Genomic DNA, 21,560 nt, shown 5'->3' with positions numbered 1-21,560 from the left:
CATACACCCCTCCCCTCCTGGAGGGAACCCGAGGTTTTAGTTATTTTAAACAAAGGAACAAATTAGATTCAATCACTTCTAGTCCGGAACATTAGTACAAGCTGCAGGCTGTGAAGGGGTTAATCACCCCCCCCCCCCTCCCGTCCTGTCAGCCTGATGAGCCGCTCACATGACTGCAGGGAATGTCCCGTGTTCTCTATGGAGATGGGGAAGCATGGGACGTGTAAGATGTCTCCCCTCACATGACTGCAGCCTGAGGCCCCTATTCAGAGAGGAGCTTGTTTCCGGGGGAGCGTGTTGTGCACGGACCGCTGCTTCCTGTCTGTCCTTCCCACATGTTTTGCTGGTGAGAGAAGAGGAAGTGCAGGCGGCAGATGGGGGAAGAGGAGCTGACAGGGACCCCCTCCCATCCTTACTAGAAGCCCCCGGACTGCAGTGACAGGTGGGAGATGTCAGTGAGGAGGAGGAGACAATGGGGACAGCTCTGTCACTGGCCTTACTGCCCACAGCCACCAATCACAGCGCAGCTTTCATGTCTTACCCTGTCACATGACCCCTGAGCTGGGATTGGTTGCTATGGGTGACAGGTAATAAGTCTGTGCAGTGGATATTGTGTATAGTGAGCGGCCATAGAGACCTCCTATGTCCTGCTACATCTGCTGCCTCTTCTATCTGCTGGGGGAGCTGGGTGACAACCAATATGGCCGCCAGGTGTGCTCACTCACCCAGCTTTCCTGAAGCCCCATTATTCAGTCATCCCTCCTCACAGCCTTATAGGCGTCTACCTGATTTCCATTCATTTCAATGCTCTGATCGCAGGGTCTCTGCGCCCAGCGGCTACATTGTAAGTGTATGGGGATGAATATGTGGTGCAATCACTGTGCTCCTGTATCAGGGGTCTACGGCGTCAATATTCACACTTTGCTACCCAGAACCGCAAGCCACAATTGTTATAACCACCAGTGTATGCCAAGCCGTGACCTGTAACCAACAAGACCGACGTGCTTTACTGGGATATGAATTACATGCATAGACTGTGTGTGTCATCCCCATCAGTAACCTGTACAAATCATCATGCTGTACACCCAGCGGTTATAGGGAATGTATCATCAGAAAATGACTTATTTTATAAATAATGTTTTTATGTTAAACATATTTTAAAATAATTTTTGATTATTTTTTTTCCTTCCCATTTTCCATTTTTTCTATCTATATTATAAAATAATCCTGAGATCTTGCAGTTTTCATTCTCACCACTAGGGATTAAACTAAGCTGAGACTTCCTGTTGTGTCTGTGGTGATAAGAGGAGGCTGCTGTAAAGTGATCTGTACAGCATTGCAGCATCATGTGGCACCAGTAGATAGAGGAGACAATAGCAGCTCCCTGTGGAATGACCTCTTTACAGGTCACAGAGCGCGCTCAGTAATGTTTTACATTCATCTCAAGGGGACAGAGTCTGTCTATTGTTGTCTATGTCCATGAGTCTTGCTGTAAAGCATGTCACTAAATGCTGTTAAAAACAGCTCAGGCAATATGGCCGCCACCATGACAATGAACAAAAAAAAATTTGTCAGAAAATAAGAACAGTTTACAATGAAAGAACAAGTGTTAGTATCTGACTCTAATCATTAAAAATTTAGGCAACAGATTCCCTTTAACCTTTTGTGTATCACTCATATTTGAACCCTCTTCCATACCCTGTGTAACCTTGTATTTACGCTATAGTACAGGAACATAGTTTTTTTAGGAGGCACGTCTGTGTCAAGGGTGGTGCTCGTAGTAAGAAAAAATTCCCATAGCATTATAAGGGTGCGTTCACACCTACAGGATCTGCAGCAGATTTGATGCTGTGTTCAGTTATTTAAATGAAATCTGCTGCAGAAAATCAGCTGCAGATCCTGTAGGTGTGAACGCACCATAAAAGTTCATTCTCGGCACTCACCATTTCATGCTTAAAAATTTTTTTTATTGTAGAAAAAAATTCATCAGGTTTAATACAAAGGCAACAGGACGTTTTGGCGTCAAGCAGTCCTCAACTGACGCTGAAGCGCCCTGTTGCCATTGTATTAATCCTGATGAATTTTTTTTCTACAATAAATTATTTTTTTGAAGCATGAAATGTTGAGTGCCGAGAATAAACTTTTATAATAGTACAGGAATATGGCATGCTGGTATCAGTAGTCCATTATAATGCACAATTAGTCAGACACTATACTTTGTGTAAGATGCACCTAATCCTCCTGTTTTCCCAGGTACAGGACTCTCACAGCGAAAGTTTTCTTCGATGGAGAAGGAGAGAGAGCAGATGGCGGGAAGGATATTAGACCTCACCCTAGAGATCATCTACTGGATAACTGGAGAGGTGAGAGTCTCACATGACGTCACTTGTATCTCTAGTAATAAAGCAGGTAAATAACTGGAGGGGAAGGATTGTTAGACTCTCTGTGGTGATCAGTGTCTCCATACACAGGATTACACAGTAGTGAAGAAGGGGTCTGGTGAGTGTGTGGCGCCCCCTGGTGTCAGGTCAGGTGGCTGGAGCAGCAGCCAGAGCCCCATCACCGAGCCTCCACCTCATTCACTGATACATGAGCAGAAGATCCTAGAACTGACCTCCAGGATGACTGAGCTCCTGACTAGAGAGGTGAGCAATGCTGCTGGGAATGCTGGGACATTATACAATAACACCAAGGGGTGAGGGGTCGTGAGGATAATTGTATCATTGTCTGTGTCAGGTTCCTATAAGGTGTCAGGATGTCACAGTGTATTTCTCCATGGAGGAGTGGGAGTATATAGAAGGACACAAGGATCTGTACAAGGATGTCATGGTGGAGGATCAGCAGCCCCTCACATCACCAGGTAAGAGGAGAGGAAACACTGGGGTTATGGATCTCCTGGATCCCCCATCATCTGATCATCACATATATACAATGTATTCAGTCCCTGTGATTATTTCCTATAGATGGATCCAGTAGTAGAAATCCACCAGAGAGATGTCCCCGTCCTCTATATCCCCAGGAGTGTAAGGAGGAGGAGGAGGAGGAAGAGATCCCACTGGATTACCAGGTACATGAAGCTGATGTTTCTGTAAATCCTCTGTAGCTTTCTACATATATATTATATAAAGTAGCAGTGCGATATACGCTGTATATGACCTGGTGTTTGTAGGTTGTGGCTGTAGATGTTTTTTTGTTTCATGTAAACTTCCTCCTGTTCTCAAGGCAACTATTGGGAGAACGTGAGAGAACTGTTTAACCTCTTAAGGACATAGGACGTACCGGTACGTCCTATGTCCTCACTTGCACTTCAAAGCGGGGCCGCGCGGCGGCCCCGCTTTGAAGTGCCGCGATCCCGGGTGCCGCGTGTAGCCCGGGACCGCCGCTATTAGCGGGCACGGTCTGATCGCCGTGCCCGCTAATTAGCTAATCGGAGGCAGCTGTCAAAGTTGACAGCTGCCTCCGATTACCGGAGGCAACGTTTCCCTGGTGTCTAGTGGGGGAGATCGCTCCTCCGGGACCTTGTCCCGGAGGAGCGATCTCCGTTACTGATGCCGGCCGGGGACGCGTCCAAGATGGCGCCGTCCTCGGCTCGGCACTCGTTTACTTCCGGCTGCAGCAGCCGAAAGCAAACGAGTGCCGATCTCATGGATCTCTGCAGCATATCTATGCTGCAGAGATCTCAATGAGAGATCCAAGTGTATATACTAGAAGTCCCCCAGGGGGAATAACCCTAACCCCAGGGGGGAATAACCCTAACCCCAGGGGGGCTTCTAGTATATGTGTAAAAAAAAAAAAAAAAGTGTTGTTAATAGTAAAAAGCCCCCTCCCCTAATAAAAGTCTGAATCACCCCCTTTTCCCAGGTTTTAAATAAAAGTAAACAAATAAATAAATAAATAAACATGTTTGCTATCGCCGCGTGCGTAATCGCCCGAACTATTAATTAATCACATTCCTGATCTCGTACGGTAAACGGCGTCAGCGCAAAAAAATCCCAAAGTGCAAAATTGCGCATTTTTGGTCGCATCAAATCCAGAAAAAATGTAATAAAAAGCGATCAAAAAGACGTATATGGGCAATCAAGGTACCGATAGAAAGATCACATCATGGCGCAAAAAATGACACCTCGCACAGCCCCATAGACCAAAGGATAAAAGCGCTATAAGCCTGGGAATGGAGCGATTTTAAGGAACGTATATTGGTTAACAACGGTTTGAATTTTTTACAGGCCATCAGATACAATATAAGTTATACATGTTATATATCGTTTTAATCGTAACGACTTGAGGAACATGCATAACAAGTCAGTTTTACCCCAGGGTGAATGGCGTAAAAACACATTTCCCCCAAATAAAAGAAATGCGTTTTTTTTTTTCAATTTCACCACACTTTGAATTTTTTTCTGGTTTCGCAGTGTACTTTATGCAAAAATTCAGCCTGTAATTGCAAAGTACAATTAGTGACGCAAAAAATAAGGGGTCATGGGGGTTTCTAGGTGGAAAAATGCAAGTGCTATGACCTTTTAAACACAAGGAGGAAAAACCGAAAACGTAAAAACGAAAATGGGCCATGTCCTTAAAGGGTTAAAGAGTCACTGTCTTTTTTTTTTTGCAGAAATCAATAGTACAGGCAATTTTAAGAAACTTTGTAATTGGGTTTATTAGCCAAATATGCTATTATCTGTATTTAAAAAGCCTTTTCCCAGGTCCCCCCCTCCCTCCTCTTTTCCATCCACTGCAAAAAATCAGGAAATTGTGTTTTGTTGCATGAGTCACACTCTGTCTGTTCTAGGGAAAGGGGAGGGGGGAGGAGGGCGTTAGCTGGCAGCAGAAAGCAGATAACAGAGGATTACAGGCACGGAGCTGGGTCACAGTTGTAATCAGAGCTCAGAGAGGTCAGTGCTGACTGTCAGAGGAAATAATGGGTGATGGATTTGTAGATTAACTCTTTGTTGTCCTGTTTTGGTCTTTTATTTAGCTCTCTCCATAAGAGAACAATGAAGACAGGGGGGAGAGCTTCAAACTGCTTTTTCATGATAAAAAATCCATTTTTCGGCTAATAAACCCAATTAGAAAGTTTCTTAAAATCGCCTGGACTAATAATTTCTGCAAAAAAAATTTCACAACAGTGACACTTTATATATATATATATATATATATATATATATATATATATATATATATATACAGGATCTCCTGTGAGCGGCTTTTCATAGTGAGGTTGACACAAAGAACAAAGTGACTGCTCAGTCTCCATTGGTGATGAAAGGCTTCTTTACAGTAAAAGCTGTGATATTGGTGAATAATGTTAGGCTGGGTTCACACTATGTTTTTGCAATCGTTTTTTTTGGAAAAAAACGGATGCAACTGTCTGCATCCGTGTTGATCAGTTATTCCATTGACATTATTAAAAAAGACGGAACATAACGGATCTTTTTTTTAATTTTTTTTAACGGATACAAAAATGAGGTTGACCACGTTTTTGTGTAGGCTTAAAAAACCAATCCGTTTTGATCTGTTTTTTTTATAATGGAAGTCAAGGAAATAACATATCAAAACAGATGCACACAGTTGGATCGGTTTTTTTTCATCAGTTTTTTTGCAAAAAAAAACAAACAAAAAACCACGGATTGAAAAAACGCAGTGTGAACCCAGCCTTAGTGGGCACAGCTGTCCTCTGCAGGATCGTCTCCCGTCATTACATAATAACGGACACATTTCCGCTCATGTGTAATATACGACATTGATTGTTGATCCTGTCTGACTGCCACTTGGGGAGATCCTCCTTTTTTTTAGGCAATATTGATGTATGCTTTCTCTGGGGATTTAGACCTTTACGTCCATATACAATACACTAGGTTCCTTTTTTTCCCCCTCAGGTCCTTAATTTTGAATCTCTGCAAGAAAAAGGGAGTGGACTCGGAAAGCCCATATCAATGTCAGTGGTTGGTAAGAGCCTCTCATACAGCACAATGCATCCTCATAGTTGTACCTCTAATTGTTACTCCAGTCTATGTGTTCAGTGTACACCTCCGGGTGGGAACTGCCAAGTATTGAGGACTCGTATATGTTCTCTGCAACTGGCAAGATGGAAGTGTCTCATGAGAGTAAATAGTTTCATGTTTGCAAACAGGGACGATGTCGTCATTATCTATTGAATTGTTCCTCTTTCTTCACAATAGGACGCCACCATCAGGCCATTTGCAGCACTGCTATATGGCTTTATAACTAAAAGTGCCTTTACACAGAGAGATTTATCTGACAGATTTTTGAAGCCAAAGCCAGGAACAGACTATAAACAGAGAACAGGTCATAAAGGAAAGACTGAGATTTCTCCTCTTTTCAAATCCATTACTGGCTTTGGCTTCATAAATCTGTCAGATAAATCTGTGTAAAGGCAGGCACCCTTAGATAAGTTAGGCTACCTCTTATATACTGTGTAGCCCTGTATTCTTTTTATACCAAGGAAGCTAACTATAATACTATATTGTGATTAGCAGTAGTGTATATATGTTATTCCCCTCTATTGTATCTCGATCAGTAATTCTTTATAAGTTACAATAAGTGATTATCTTTACACCAATCTATGACACCAATTCCTCCTTTTCCCCTAGGATCCTTCGCTCCAGGACTCTCACAGCTGAAGTTTAGTTTGAAAGGTGATGGTCTTTTTATTGTCAATGAAGCACCAACAATGGAGAAGGAGAGAGAGCAGATGGCGGGATGGATATTAGACCTCACCCTAGAGATCATCTACTGGATAACTGGAGAGGTGAGAGTCTCACATGACGTCACTTGTATCTCTAGTAATAAAGCAGGTAAATGACTGGAGGGGAAGGATTGTTAGACTCTCTGTAGTGATCAGTGTCTCCATACACAGGATTACACAGTAGTGAAGAAGGGGTCTGGTGAGTGTGTGGCGCCCCCTGGTGTCAGGTCAGGAGGCTGGAGCAGCAGCCAGAGCCCCATCACCGAGCCTCCACCTCATTCACTGATACATGAGCAGAAGATCCTAGAACTGACCTCCAGTATGACTGAGCTCCTGACTAGAGAGGTGAGCAATGCTGCTGGGAATGCTGGGACATTATACAATAACACCAAGGGGTGAGGGGTCTGGAGGATAATTGTATCATTGTCTGTGTCAGGTTCCTATAAGGCGTCAGGATGTCACTGTCTATTTCTCCATGGAGGAGTGGAAGTATATAGAAGGACACAAGGATCTGTACAAGGATGTCATGATGGAGGATCAGCGGCCCCTCACATCACCAGGTAAGAGGAGAGGAAACACTGGGGTTATGGATCTCCTGGATCCCCCATCATCTGATCACCACATATATACAATGTATTCAGTCCCTGTGATTATTTCCTATAGATGGATCCAGTAGTAGAAATCCACCAGAGAGATGTCCCCGTCCTCTATATCCCCAGGAGTGTAAGGAGGAGGAGGAGGAAGATATCCCACTGGATTACCAGGTACGTGAAGCTGAGATTTTTATAAATACTCTATATAGGACATCAGAAGGGACCAGCCCATTGGAAAAATGCTGCATATAAGTTCTGGATGATTTTTGTTAAATCTTGAGATAACACATATAATGGAGAGAACCATGGTTCCCCATTTCTAAAGGGTGATCTTGCCAAAGAAAGTGGTCACTGTGCGTAATGCATAGTGCCCTGAAAAGTCAGTCCCATGAAGACTGGTCTGATAAAGGGGGGGGGGGGGTCACAGTGTATATGGTAGATACAAGATATCTCCTTGCAGCTATTTAAAGTAAGGTCACCACAAAGAACAGACCTGGCTGGGGGAAAGGTCGTCATATAACCAGTGATAATTCTTTTGAGGTTTTTTTACGGTAAAAGCTGTGATGTTGGTAAATAATGTTGGTGAGCACAGCTCTCGCCTTCAGGATTGGCTCCCGTGATTTCATGTGACTTAATAACATACACATTGCTGCTGTTATGTAATATACCTGGTTGACTGTTGATCTTTTCTGATTGTCATATAAATAGACCCTTCCTGTATGATAAATTATTTTGCTCCTTGGCCCTAGCAAGCGTCATAGCAGCGTCCCTGGCACTGTCAGAGAGGTGTGCATCACCCAGTGGTTTGCACTATGATAAATGATATGGTAAATCCCCATAATAGTGCCTCACATAGTCATAGTGCACCTTGAAGAGGATGTTCAACTCTAGGCAAAATAAAAAAAAAATTGCAGGCATAGTAGTACTAGCTTACCCAAGTCCCCTTAGCAATTTCTGCTGTGATCTGCTACATTTTGGGGCCACTGTGGACGTTTTTCTTTTCACCCATCTTTTACTTCCTGGTTTGGATCATTTGAGCAAGGGACCTGCTAAACTACATAGACCAGCATTCTCTGTTTCAGAGCCTGCCCCCTTCCACCAGCCTACTTCTTGTAACTCCTCCCACATTCCCTCCCCCCAGTGACCACTAGCCAATCTAATGTAAGAACCACAAAAACCAGCCAGCCATCATTTGCCTATATGATTTCTCAGCATATCCCCAGATGCTGCTGCGTCTGCTATGATAGAAGCCGCCAGAACAGGCAGTCAGCTCTTCTGCATTGCATAAATACAGTATCTATGGAGAAGAGCTGACTGCCACTGAGCTCCAGTGATGTCCCTGCATGTATATGACTGCCACTGAGCTCCAGTGATGTCCCTGCATGTATATGACTGCCACTGAGCTCCAGTGATGTCCCTGCATGTATATGACTGCCACTGAGCTCCAGTGATGTCCCTGCATGTATATGACTGCCACTGAGCTCCAGTGATGTCCCTGTATGTATATGACTGCCACTGAGGGCCAGTGATGTCCCTGCATGTATATGACTGCCACTGAGGGTCAGTGATGTCCCTGCATGCATATGACTTCTACTGAGTGATGTCCCTGCATGTATATGACTGCCACTGAGCTCCAGTGATGTCCCTGCATGTATATGACTGCCACTGAGGGCCAGTGATGTCCCTGCATGTATATGACTGCCACTGAGCTCCAGTGATGTCCCTGCATGTATATGACTGCCACTGAGGGCCAGTGATGTCCCTGCATGTATATGACTGCCACTGAGGGCCAGTGATGTCCCTGCATGTATATGACTGCTACTGAGCTCCAGTGATGTCCCTGCATGTATATGACTGCCACTGAGGGCCAGTGATGTCCCTGCATGCATATGACTTCTACTGAGTGATGTCGCTGCATGTATATGACTGCCACTGAGCTCCAGTGATGTCCCTGCATGTATATGACTGCCACTGAGTGATGTCCCTGCATGTATATGACTGCCACTGAGCTCCAGTGATGTCCCTGCATGTATATGACTGCCACTGAGGGCCAGTGATGTCCCTGCATGTATATGACTGCCACTGAGCTCCAGTGATGTCCCTGCATGTATATGACTGCCACTGATGGCCAGTGATGTCCCTGCATGTATATGACTGCCACTGAGCTCCAGTGATGTCGCTGCATGTATATGACTTCCACTGAGCTCCAGTGATGTCCCTGCATGTATATGACTTCCACTGAGTGATGTCCATGCATGTATATGACTGCCACTGAGCTCCAGTGATGTCCCTGCATGTATATGACTGCCACTGAGTGATGTCCATGCATGTATATGACTGCCACTGAGCTCTAGTGATGTCCCTGCATGTATATGACTGCCACTGAGTGATGTCCCTGCATGTATATGACTGCCACTGGGGGCCAGTGATGTCCCTGCGTGTATATACAACTCTGCTGGATGGGAGAGATGATGGGGGAAGTAGTGTTCACTGTTCTCTCCTTGCATAGAGAACAGTGCAGTGTTCTGTGGAGAAGAAATGGACTATTAGGCTGTATTCCCACATTCCGTGTTCCTCAAGGATCATGGACGAGGAATGCCCGTGACGGAGTCTCCCCTGCCTGGACAGCATCTGTGATAAGCAAGAAAGGAGTAGTGTGAGTTCAACTGCCTATAGCCTGTCGAGGTTAACCTTGATACCCTGAACCCCAAGGGTGAAAGTACGCACAAAGAGAAAACGAATAAGGTCCTCAAAACAAGTTATAAAAATCGTGTGTCTATATGTATAAATAGTTTGAGACAATATTAACCCCTTAGCGACCCATGACGTATCTGATACGTCATGGTGCCGCTCGGGGTGTTCAGAGCGGGGTCCCGGCGGGACCCCGCTCTGAACGGCGCTGATCCCGGCTGACATGTGCAGCCGGGCAGTGCCTCTATTAGCCGGCGCGGGTCCCGTTGCTGCACCGGCTAATTAAGCCTCTAAGTGCAGCTGTCAAACCTGACAGCTGCACTTAGAGGCTTCAGACCTCACGTCCCTGGTGTCTAGTGGGACGGATCTCCCCCCCGCGATGCGATCGCGGGGGGGGGGGGGAGATCCGTTCTTCTGCCCGTGCCGGGCCTCAGCGTCGGAATGACGCTGATCCCGGCTCGGCAATAGATTGCTATGGCCTGCAGCAGGCCATAGTAATCTATCACCGATCTAATCGATCTTTGCTGTGTATATACACAGCATTGATCTCTATGAGAGATCAGTGCTGTCTATATACAAGTCCCCCAGGGGGGCTTCTAGTTACAGTAAAAAAAAAGTAAAAAAGTGTTTTTATTAATAAAAAATCCCCTCCCCTAATAAAAGTCCAAATCACCCCCCTTTTCCCATTTTATAAATATAAATTAATAAATAAATAAACATATTTAGTATCGCCGCGCGCGTAATCGCCCGAACTATTAATTAATCACATTCCTGATCTCGCACGGTAAACGGCGTCAGCGCAAAAAAATTCCAAAGTGCAAAATTGCGCATTTTTGGTCGCATCAAATCCAGAAAAAATGTAATAAAAAACGATCAAAAAGTCGTATATGCGCAATCAAGGTACCGATAGAAAGAACACATCATGGCGCAAAAACTGACACCTCATACAGCCCCATAGACCAAAGGATAAAAGCGCTATAAGCCTGGGAATGGAGCGATTTTAAGGAACGTATATTTGTTAACAATGGTTTGAATTTTTTACAGGCCATCAGATACAATATAAGTTATACATGTTATATATCATAGTAATCGTAACGACTTGAGGAACATGCATAACAAGTCAGTTTTACCATAGGACGGAAGGCGTAAATGCAAAACTCCCCGAAATCAAAACAAATTCTTTTTTTTTCAATTTGACAGCACAAATGATTTTTTTCCGGTTTTGCAGCATATGTTATGGAAAAATAATGCCTGTAATTGCAAAGTACAATTGGTTTCGCAAAAAATAAGCGCTCATATACGTCTCTAGGTGAAAAAATGCAAGCGCTATGGACTTTTAAACTTAAAATGGAATAAGCAAAAGCGCAAAAACGAAAATAGGCTTTGACCTTAAGGGGTTAAAGGTTAAAATGCAGAAATTAATTTATTTATAAAACATGCATAAATATCTAAAAGAGGTTCATCTGGTACCAGAAACTAGTATAATGTAAGCAGAAAAATAAATGCAGAAGAAAATATAAAAGCGAATAAAAGGGTTAAAAATATCAAATGGAAGTGAAAAAATTTAAATACAAAGTAGTGGAATAATAAAAATAAAAAGCTGGATGAAAAAAATGAAAGAAGAAAAGCTGCCCGATGTGATTATATGGATAGAATGGCTTAATTAGGGGTAAACAATGATTAAACGGTCAATAAATGTTCTTAAATGAGGAGACAATTTATCTGATCAAGAGTAGTCCACAAGATTATATTCATCCGATTAGCTGTATCTAGTGTTTGGTTAAATATGCCGATAATTAAACCTCGTTCGCCGTTCATGTTAAACGGTCATTGGATTTTTACTTTTTTCAGTGCAGCGGTGATGGTTAGCGCTGTCTCTATACGGCTTTCTAGACACAGTATTTGTGTAAAACTTATTTCAGATAGCTGGTCTTTGTATATATAAAGTGGCACTTGATATCTCTTTTTGATCGCTGTTATTAATAGAGAATGCAAGTGGCACTTAGCAATATATAGTGATTAGTCTCTTACGATCGCTGTTAACAGTTATAGATGCATATAACGCTAGTAGTAACAATAGCATTTTGGTGCAATGTGCACCTCTCACCCTTCCGAAGTTTGCTGGTTTCAGGCCAGATCGGGTCCGGTGAAGAGGTTCCTGTGCAGCGTTTTCTAGTTGAGCAGTAAGCACCTGCAGCGCTGTTCGCCGTCTGATTTATTGGATGGATATCTTGCGCGGCCGCCGCAATCCCAGCTGCATCTAAATTGCTCTTTGTGCCCCATCCCTGATGTCTAGGGGTCAGATCACCCCCCGCGGCCGGGCCTCAGCGTTGGAATGCCGCTGATCCCGGCTTGGTATTCTTCTCATCTGGTCTGCACCAGACCAGACCAACAGAGCCATGATCTAATGGATCGGCGCTCTGTAATATACACAGCATTGATCTCAATGGGAGATCAATGCTGTGTATATAGAAGTCCCCCAGGGGACTTCTAATTACTGTGTAAAAAAAATAAAGTTTTTTCATTAATAAAAAAAATCCTGTCCCCTACTAAAAATTTTAATCACCCCCTTTTCCTATTTTATAAATAAAAAAAAATAAGTAAAAACATGTTTGGTATCGCCGCATGAGTAATCGCCCGAACTATTAAATTATCACATTCCTGATTTTGCACGGTAAATGTTGTAAGTTCAAAAATACGCCAAAGTGCAAAATTGCGCATTTTTGGCCGCATCAGATCCAGAAAAACTGTAATAAAAAGCGATCAAAGAGTGGCCTATATGCAATCAAGGAACCAATAGAAAGTACAGATCATGGCGTAAAAAAATTATACCTCACACAACCCCATAGATGAAAGGATAAAAGCGTTATAAGCATGGGAATCAAGCGATTTCATGGAGCATTTAGATTTTTAAAAAGGTTTTAATTTTTTTAAAGCCATCAAATAAAATAAAAGTTACACAAGTTACATATCGGTGCAATCGTACTTGAGGAACATAGATAACATTTCAGTTTTACCATAGAACAAACGGTGTAAACACAAAACCTCCCCAAATAAAAAAAAAATGTTTTATTTTTAATTTCGCTGTGCAAATATTTTTTTTTCTGCTTTCGAAGCATATTTTATGGAAAAATTAGGTCTGTCATTGCAAGGTGCAATTAGTGGCGCAAAAAATACGGGTTCGTGTGGGTCTGAAGGTGAAAAAAAGGAAGCGCTACGGCCTTTTAAATGCGAGGAGGAAAAAACAAAAGCGCAAAAACAAAAATTCTCATGGTTCTGAAGGGGTTAAAGACGTCCTGGCACAGGCAGTGCGGTGACACCATTCACGAATTCCCTGTGTCGGGCGCATTCTAGCCCGCTTATCTGAAAGTTCAGACATCGTGGCACATCTATTACGGAAGGCCGTCCATATTATAACCTGTGCGACGTTCTGTCAGTGGGCCAGAGCTAGGAAATCAATTCATTTCCTTGGGTGGTCAAAAACAATGGCACTGCGGGCCAGAGGGTGACATGCCCGCTTTAGACCTTTACCTTCTATCTTCTACTTCATCTTCTATTTTGTTTTGTTCTCAGGTCATTCCCTCTCAGGGAAGTTATGGGTTCAAGTGCACCCCGTCCTCCATATCGGTATCAGTGAATGGTAAGAGCTTTTAATACGTCTTGTATTTTGTTCTGCCCCTTTAAATAAGACAGGTTTACATAAAGCTTACCAGTCGTAGTTTGTATGTTCTCCCCATGTTTGTGACTTGTAGCAAACTCTGTACAAAGCTGCGTATATAAGGAAAGGAATTATTATAATTAATTATCTTTTACATTTTAAAGCATAGGTTTTTCCATTTGTGATTCTTGATCCTCATAGGTTTCATGCATCAGTCTTAAAGGGGAATGCCACCCAAAACAAACTTTTTATATGTTACTCCATGTGGGGAGAGCATAACAAACAGCCTGTTCTTACCTTTCTGCTCTCCCCTGGTGTCCTTTTATGTAATCTTTGGGTCCCCAGCTGGTTGATTACGTCTCAACTTTCGAGACTGACTTGTCTAGGGGTAACGGCTGCGCAACCAATCATTGACCGAGACGGGACAGCGCCACGGCCATTGATTGGCTGAGCAGGCTGTAACTCCTCAGTCGAGTCCAACTCAGAAGTGGAGGTGGGATTGTTCAGCTGGGGACCTGAAGATGACATAGGATAATTCCTTTAAATTCCTTTCATTCATGTGGTTGACTGCTTGTTTTTGTGATGCTAGGCCACATAAAAAATGTAAAATATAAGTCTTTAATTAAAGAAAAAGTGTTGTTTCTTTTTCTAGAAGACTGGATGAGAGGCGGCCATGAACATCTCCTTTTATCTCCCTATTGTGAAGTAGAAGATAATCAGTCGCATTCTGGTGAAAAAAGGACTAAACGTGGACTGGGTGAAATCTTTGTAAGCTCTGAATATGCGGAACCTTTTGAAAAGAAATCTCATCTTGGAGGATCTCAACAAGTTCACACTGAGGAGAAACCATTTTCATGTTCAGAATGTGGGAAATACTTTAGACAAAAATCGTATCTTATTAAACATCACAGAACCCACACAGGAGAGAAACCATTTTCGTGTAGTGAGTGTGGAAAGTGTTTTGGTCAGAAATCAATCCTTGTTCATCACCAGAGAACTCACACAGGAGAGAAGCCCTTTTCATGTCCTAAATGTGGGAGGTGTTTTAGTGAGAAATCACATCTTGTTATACATCAGAGAACCCACACAGAGGAGAGGCCATTTTCATGTACTGATTGTGGGAAAAATTTTAAGCATAAATCAAATCTTGTGAAACACCTAAGAACTCACACGGAGGAGAAGACCTATTCATGTTTGGAATGTGGAAAATGTTTTACTATCAGATCAGATTTTTATATACATAAGAGAATGCACAGAGGAGAAAATCCATTTTCATGTTCGGAATGTGGGAAATGTTTTACTCTGAAATCACGTCTTGCTCAACATCAGAGAGTTCACACAGGGGAGAAGCCATATCCTTGTTCAGAATGTGGAAAGTGTTTCAGTGATAGCTCATCTGTTGTTAAACACATGAGCACTCACACAGGGGAGAAGCCATTTTCATGCACAGAATGTGGAAAATGTTTTGGTACGAGAACAGATCTTTTTAAACACCAGAGAATTCACACAGGAGAGAAGCCTTTTTCATGTTCAGAATGTGGGAAATGTTTCAGTCTAAAATCGAGTCTTGTTAAACATCAAAGAATTCACACGGGAGAGAAGCCATTTTCTTGTTCAGAATGTGGAAAAAGTTTCACTGATAGATCATATGTTATTAAACATATGAATATTCACATGGGGAAAAAGCCCTATCCATGTCAAGAATGTGGAAAATGCTTTAGATACACTTCGGGTCTTGCTAGACATCAAATAGTTCACACAGGAGAGAAGCAGTATTCTTGCTCAGAGTGTGGGAGATGTTTTGCCCAAAAATCAATTCTTGTAGGACATTTAAAAACTCATACTGGAGAGAAGCCATTTTCATGTCCTGAGTGCGGGAAATGCTTTACTGAAAAATCAAGTCTTGTGGAACATCAGAGAATTCACACAGGAGAGAAGCCATATACATGTTCAGTATGTGGGGGATGCTTTAACCGTCAATCAATTCTTAAGAAACATATGAGAACTCACACCGGGGAGAAGCCGTATTCATGTACAGTATGTGGAAGATGCTTTAACCATAAGTCAACTCTTCTGAAACATGTGAGAACTCACACTGGGGAGAAGCCATTTTCATGTTCTGAATGTGGGAAGTGTTTTACCCAAAAAACGCATCTTGTAAAACATATGGTGACTCACACAGAGAAGAAATAAGTTATGCGCAATGTTTGCTAAATGTTAGCAAAAAACAGGACTGGTAGAGCTCACTAGAGGAAATATATCAGCTCTATCATAGGACCTGCTGGGCCAGGATTCCTTCTCATGTGTAACGTAAATGCTTAGCCACAATACGAAAAACCATTACTGTTGTAGCCAAATTTAAGGGGATTAGTCAGGGTCAGAAAACTGCATCTGCTTCCTTCCAAAACCTTCTGTCTTCAGGTTTTGCAGAGTATTGCATCTTAGCCCCATTCACTTCAATGGAGAGGAGCTGCACCTAACCTGTGGACAGGTGTGGTGCTGTTCAGGAAAGTTAGCAGGCATGTTTTTTTATAATCCTTGACAACTCCTTTAATAGCATTTTGAGTGAATGTGCCGCATCCCAAAATTCTCCTTTATGAGACAGGACAGTAAAGTAACAAGATTGGTAGGGGTTTCGTGCTATAAAGCGTTGCTGTAGAAGATGTGATATTGATGAATATATATTGTGTTCCTGTCTAAACTATTATACTGTTTAAATGTGTGTCCACTGTGCTCCAAAATGGCCGTGTCCTGTATGTCCGACATCTGAAGAACTAGCTTTTATTTATATGTCACCATTGAAATTGCAGCACCAAGAAGGGAAATTCATCCCATCAAGTACAATATAGATCACTTCACGCCATTCTGCTAATCTGACAGTCTGTCCGGGCAGAGGTTTGCCTCTTGCCATCTTTCTAGTTCACCACTGGGGCACCCGACGTAAACCAGCGAGACATCTCAGCCTACATGCATAGCTATTGGCTTGAGTGATAACCCAAGGTCCCCTCATTCGATGGTTGTGTCCCTCTCCAAGTTGTATGTTGTGGAACAGGAGGTATTGCACAATGTTACTGGACTCACCTGATCCAATTTCTGATGTTTCATGGAGTTAAAAAAATAATAAAAAAAAAATAATATATATATATATACACATCTGGGTTCTATAGTCTTAAAGTGTACCTGTCATGTAAAAGTCACTTTTCAGAAATCAATAAGTATCAATAGTATAAGCGATTTTAAGAAACTCTGTAATAGGTTTTATTAAGCAAAAGAGTTTCCTTCTGTACTCAGAAAATGGTTTTCCTACCCCTCCCCACTTACTTCAGAAGAAGCAGGATTTCTGTGTCCATTATGGTCTATGAAGGGTAGAGGGGCTGAGGGGGATGAGTGAGCACAGAGAGGAGAAATATCAATCCTGCTTAGCACTACATCCTGCAATCTTCTCTCATCAAGTTCCCAGACCAGCACTGACCCTTCTGACCTGTGAATCCAGCGTTTATGTACCCAGTCTCCAGCCTGTACAGCTGCTTGTCTCCTCTTCCTGCTCACTCACCCCGCTTGGCCCCTCAACCCTCCATAGGTTATAATTGACTTTGCTTCTCTGTACTGAAGGTGATTTTGCCTGATAATGAATGGATAAGGGGGGGGGGGGGGGGGTTGCTTTTACTATTTTTACTATTGATTTGCGCAAAAATTATTTAAATTACAGTTACACTTTAAACTCAGTGTCACAGATTGGGATTAGGTGCTACAATGTCCAGATTTTATGCCACATTCAAACATCTGCAATTTCTGTTCATAATTGCGGACAGACTATGGACCTATTATTTTCGATGGCCCCATTCAGGTGCCCGTAGATGTTAGGGATGCAGTTTCAATGCTGTGAAGTGTATTTTATGTGTTCCCAGTAGGATCCATATTTGCATTGAGGGGGCCCTGATGATTCGTAAAGTACAAACGCTCCAGAGTTTTACCTATTGATCTATGTGTATCATCTTCTGCCTGTAACGCACAAACCCCTTGTGTCTCTTATATATTATTGTGTAAATGGATCCTCATCAGCGTAATGTTGTCTATGTGCGGATAGACTTACGTCTTATAAATAACAGATGAGATTCCGCATACAAGATAAGAACACTGGAGTGCTAGCCTGCGTGTCATTACACAAGACCAAACCAACACGACGACAAGGTACAACAAATGCTGCACCTCCAAACCCCAAAGAATTGGGAAATACTAAATATCTTTTTTTTTAGAATAAACCAGTGCATGTACAGACAGTTTACATCACAATAGGGAATCACCAATATGGTCCACCAGTCAGGACCTGTATGACCATCCCCAGTATACAGTGCTAAACAGGATACTTGCCGTAACTGAACTCTAGACTGATGGTCTATATGAGGCATGAGGAACCTTTGCCCTCCAGCTGTTGTAAAACTACAATTCCCATTATGCCTGGGCAGCTAAAGCTTTGGCTTGATCAAGCATGATGGGAATTGTAGTTTTGCAACAGCTGGAGGTCCAAAGGTTCCCCATCCCTGCTCTATATACTGGAGATTGTTTCACTCTATTTAAGGGACTAGGGATATATGCCAAGCCATAATCCCTCCAAAAGGAAAGACTACCTATCTATAGTCTGCTGTTTATCCCTAGTCAGGTTCTAAGACTCATAGGGACACATTTATCATTCTCTTAGCGCCATTATTCTGACAAATTTTGTGCAGCAAATATCAGGCTGTTGCTGTATTTTTTAGCAGTTTGCACTTTTTTCAAATTGAAGGGGCGTGGTTTATGTTAAAGCGTAACTGTCATTGCAGGGTCATTTTTCTGAAAACATTAAATATCAACAGTACAAGTGATTTTAAGAAACTCTGTAATAGGTTTTATAAACCAAAAGAGTTTCCTTCTGTACTGAAAAAGCAATCTCCCAGCCTCCCCCCTCACTCAGAAGCAGCAGGATTTCTGTCTCCATTATGTGGCTATGAAGAGGGGAGGGGCTGTTAGGAGTGACTGAGCACGGAGGATTTCTGCAAAGCACAACACCCTGCAATCTTCTCTCAGTAAGTTCATAGATAAGCACTGACCTTTCTGACACCTGAATTTAGCGTTTTAGGTGCCCAGAGATTCTACAAACAGCTGACCTTCATGTCACCTCTTCCTGCTCCTTCATCTCCCTCAGCCCCTCCCCCCTCCATAAGGATAGAATGGAGAGAGCAGAGCCCGTCTTCACTGACTTCTCTGTAATGAAGACGTGTTTGCCTGATAATGCACAGATAAGAAGTCGGGGGAGGCTGGGAGATTATTTCTTGAGTACAGAAGGAGGCTTTTTTGGCTGATGAAACCTATTACAGAATTTCTTAAAATCGCTTATACTACTGATTTCTGCAATAAAAAAAACATGACAGTTACTCTTTAACTACTTTTTTAGCCAGATTTATCACATGCCAAAAAAATGTCCAAGAGCGCAAGATTCATCATGTGGGTGCTCAGGCCTTTGGGTTTTTGCGCAGCATAGGAAAAATGTGCAAGCACAAAAAAAAAAAAAGTTGTGCCCCATAGTATTGAAAAGATGGGAGAAGCTACCTTGCTTATCCTTTCTTCCTAGAATTCCTGGTGACGTCTGTAAGTCTCCCTACGACTTTATGACACCCTCCTCAAGGAACATTAGCATCCCATTGGCCCCACAACTATAGCCCTCCTAATAGCCAGCCAGCAACCCGCTCAGAACTGACGAGGGGCAATAACCCCGAAACAGCTGTCTTTCCTTTTGGAGAGATTTTAGCTAGGCATATATCCCTAGTCATGTTCTCCTAGTTCGAGATAAACTTGAAGGGAAAGCTACTAACCTATAAGTCGTCTATACAGACGTCTTCATGACATTCAAGTAGAATTAGTATCCTTATATTCCAGTACTTAACTTTTTATATGTTGCTTCCCTTATATAAAACATAAACATCTTATCCTTACCTCTCCACACTCCCTCGATATCCTATGTTGTCTCCTGGTCCATAGTTGACCGCTATGTCATTGTGGACCTCCATCTTTCCAAAAGGCAGGGAATCAGCTGCACCGTACAGAGCTCTGCCATCTATATCCTTGTGGACCTGAAGGAACAATTTTGGAGACTTGAGAAGTGGCTTCAGTAACCAAGCTCTGGGCTGAGGGAGGTGAACGTCCAGAGATGGAGACCACTCATTAATCTACATTCATAAGGACATGGACCGATGCTCCCCTCCATGTAAAACATTCACACATACACCAGTACATTGCTGGGAAGCAAACAGATCATACATGTTAGTATGTATTGGTGTCAATGAGGCGTGGCCTGAGGTCTGTAGTGCCTCTCTGCTCTGAAACCCTGGCCGATCTCTGTTTGACAAAGCCCCAAAATGGGGAAAAGTGACAATTTGTTTTACGAAGAAACTTTTTTTTTAACGTTTTAATTCCAGTGGCCTATTTAAGCCGCAATGAATCTGACAACTACTCACCTTCTACCCCAGTGCTGGACGGCTTACACACGCTCAAAGTGGTGTGGAGTACGCTGGTTCGTGTTGGCGCTGGAAGAAGGCAGCGTAGTCCATGCCACTTCTGGTGAACATGTAGCCGGCCGGCACAGGGGAGTAGGTGATTAATAGTCAGATGCGATGACAGAAGCGCACATTATGTGTTCCTGTCATCGCGGTTATGTCCTATTTTTATTCAGGGTTTTCACTGAATAGCGGCCGCAGAAAACTTCTCGTAGCGCCGCTTGGATACCATCTTGAGTGTATACTATGTGTATACACTCCGGCCGGGATCCTTTCAGCATGCAGCACTACGTAAGTTCTATGGAAATCATGGCTGTTGTTTCAACGGCTGTGATTTCCACGGAACCTACGTATTGTGAACATAGCCTAAGAGTACAAACACACACGGCATATACGCTGCCTATTTACTGCTGCGATACGCAGCAGATACGCAGCAGATTAGATCTAAATAACTGAACACAGCATAAAATCTGCTGCGTATCTGCTGTGTGTGTTTGTACCCTAAGGCTATGTGCACACTGAGGAAAAGGCAAGGAATTCAGCTTGAAATTCAGCTTGAAATTCCTCCCGTAAAAAATGTGCAGAGCAAAGTCTCATTGTGTTCAATGGGTTTTCTGCTCTGTTGTTCACACTGCAGAATTTCCGAGCAGAATTTTCTGCTGTAGATCTGCTAGAGGAATCCTATAGAAGTCAATGGGGGGGGCTTAAATTCTGCCTGAAAACTTTCAGCTACAATTTCTCGAGAATTGCTCAGTGTGCACATAGCCTAAGGGTACAAACACACAGGCCAGATTCGCAGCGGATTTCTCGCTGCAAATCCTTTGCCTGTAGTTTGTATGGGAAGACATACAGTGAGATTGCCATCCCGCTGCGAGTAAGTAGACCGCCCCGTTAACCCCCTGTTGGCCGGTGTATACTGTTCCTGCTCCGCGCTCTGGCTTGTTTCAGGGGCTTCCTGTATCTGGACGTCACGCTCAGCGACTCGGAGGATTGCGGTGGGGGAGCGCACTGATTGGCTGAGCATGTTAGGGTGCCTTCCCAAAGAAGGCCTACTGTTGTTGGCTGTCTCCTAATTGAGTTGGAGAATGGGTCCGGATCCCTCTCCCACACCATGCACTTAGAATGAAGACACAGACAACGTATCTTGCAAACAAGTCTGGTGTGTCCTGCTATCTCTGAGAACCCACCTTTATTTATACAGAAAAAAACCAATGGATATGAATGTAAAATGCAAAGTCATACACTATGCAAGTCATCAACTTCAAAGAAAGAACAATTAAGAATATGTTTTGACAGATATGGATATACAATAAGATTAACTGTTCAATTAAAAATTGTTTACATAAGGATGTTGATATTAAAAAATTGTTTACATAAGGATG

At 42.9% G+C, this 21,560-nt stretch overlaps 1 protein-coding gene across 5 annotated transcripts; it reads left to right on the top strand.

The window, feature by feature from the left end:
• The first annotated feature begins 247 nt into the window (after positions 1–247).
• Positions 248–16,976, top strand: LOC138767971 (zinc finger protein 665-like). Of its 5 annotated transcripts, none has more exons than XM_069945906.1 (12): positions 248–442; positions 2,260–2,363; positions 2,472–2,645; positions 2,737–2,860; positions 2,964–3,067; positions 5,877–5,946; positions 6,612–6,769; positions 6,878–7,051; positions 7,143–7,266; positions 7,370–7,470; positions 13,564–13,630; positions 14,301–16,976. In XM_069945906.1, the coding sequence occupies exons 2-12, from the start codon at positions 2,286–2,288 to the stop codon at positions 15,839–15,841; spliced, it is 2,715 nt and encodes a 904-aa protein (XP_069802007.1). In that variant the 5' UTR covers positions 248–442; positions 2,260–2,285; the 3' UTR covers positions 15,842–16,976. The 5 variants fall into 5 exon arrangements, with proteins under 5 accessions (XP_069802007.1, XP_069802005.1, XP_069802008.1 ...); XM_069945904.1 differs by having other exon boundaries at positions 2,254–2,363; XM_069945905.1 differs by lacking the exon at positions 248–442 and adding an exon at positions 771–844 and having other exon boundaries at positions 2,254–2,363.
• Positions 16,977–21,560: the final 4,584 nt, after the last annotated feature.

This window comes from Dendropsophus ebraccatus, chromosome 11, assembly GCF_027789765.1.
Source record: "Dendropsophus ebraccatus isolate aDenEbr1 chromosome 11, aDenEbr1.pat, whole genome shotgun sequence".
Classification (NCBI taxonomy): Eukaryota; Metazoa; Chordata; class Amphibia; order Anura; family Hylidae; genus Dendropsophus; species Dendropsophus ebraccatus.
This window is presented reverse-complemented; position numbering and strand designations above follow the sequence as displayed.

Coding starts and splice junctions, on each gene's coding strand:
- LOC138767971 (XM_069945906.1), top strand. CDS start 2,286: ATGGAGAAGGAGAGAGAGCAGATGGCGGGAAGGATATTAGACCTCACC. Junction 2,861..2,963: donor GCAGCCCCTCACATCACCAG/GTAAGAGGAGAG, acceptor TATTTCCTATAG/ATGGATCCAGTAGTAGAAAT. Junction 7,471..13,563: donor ATATCCCACTGGATTACCAG/GTACGTGAAGCT, acceptor TTTTGTTCTCAG/GTCATTCCCTCTCAGGGAAG.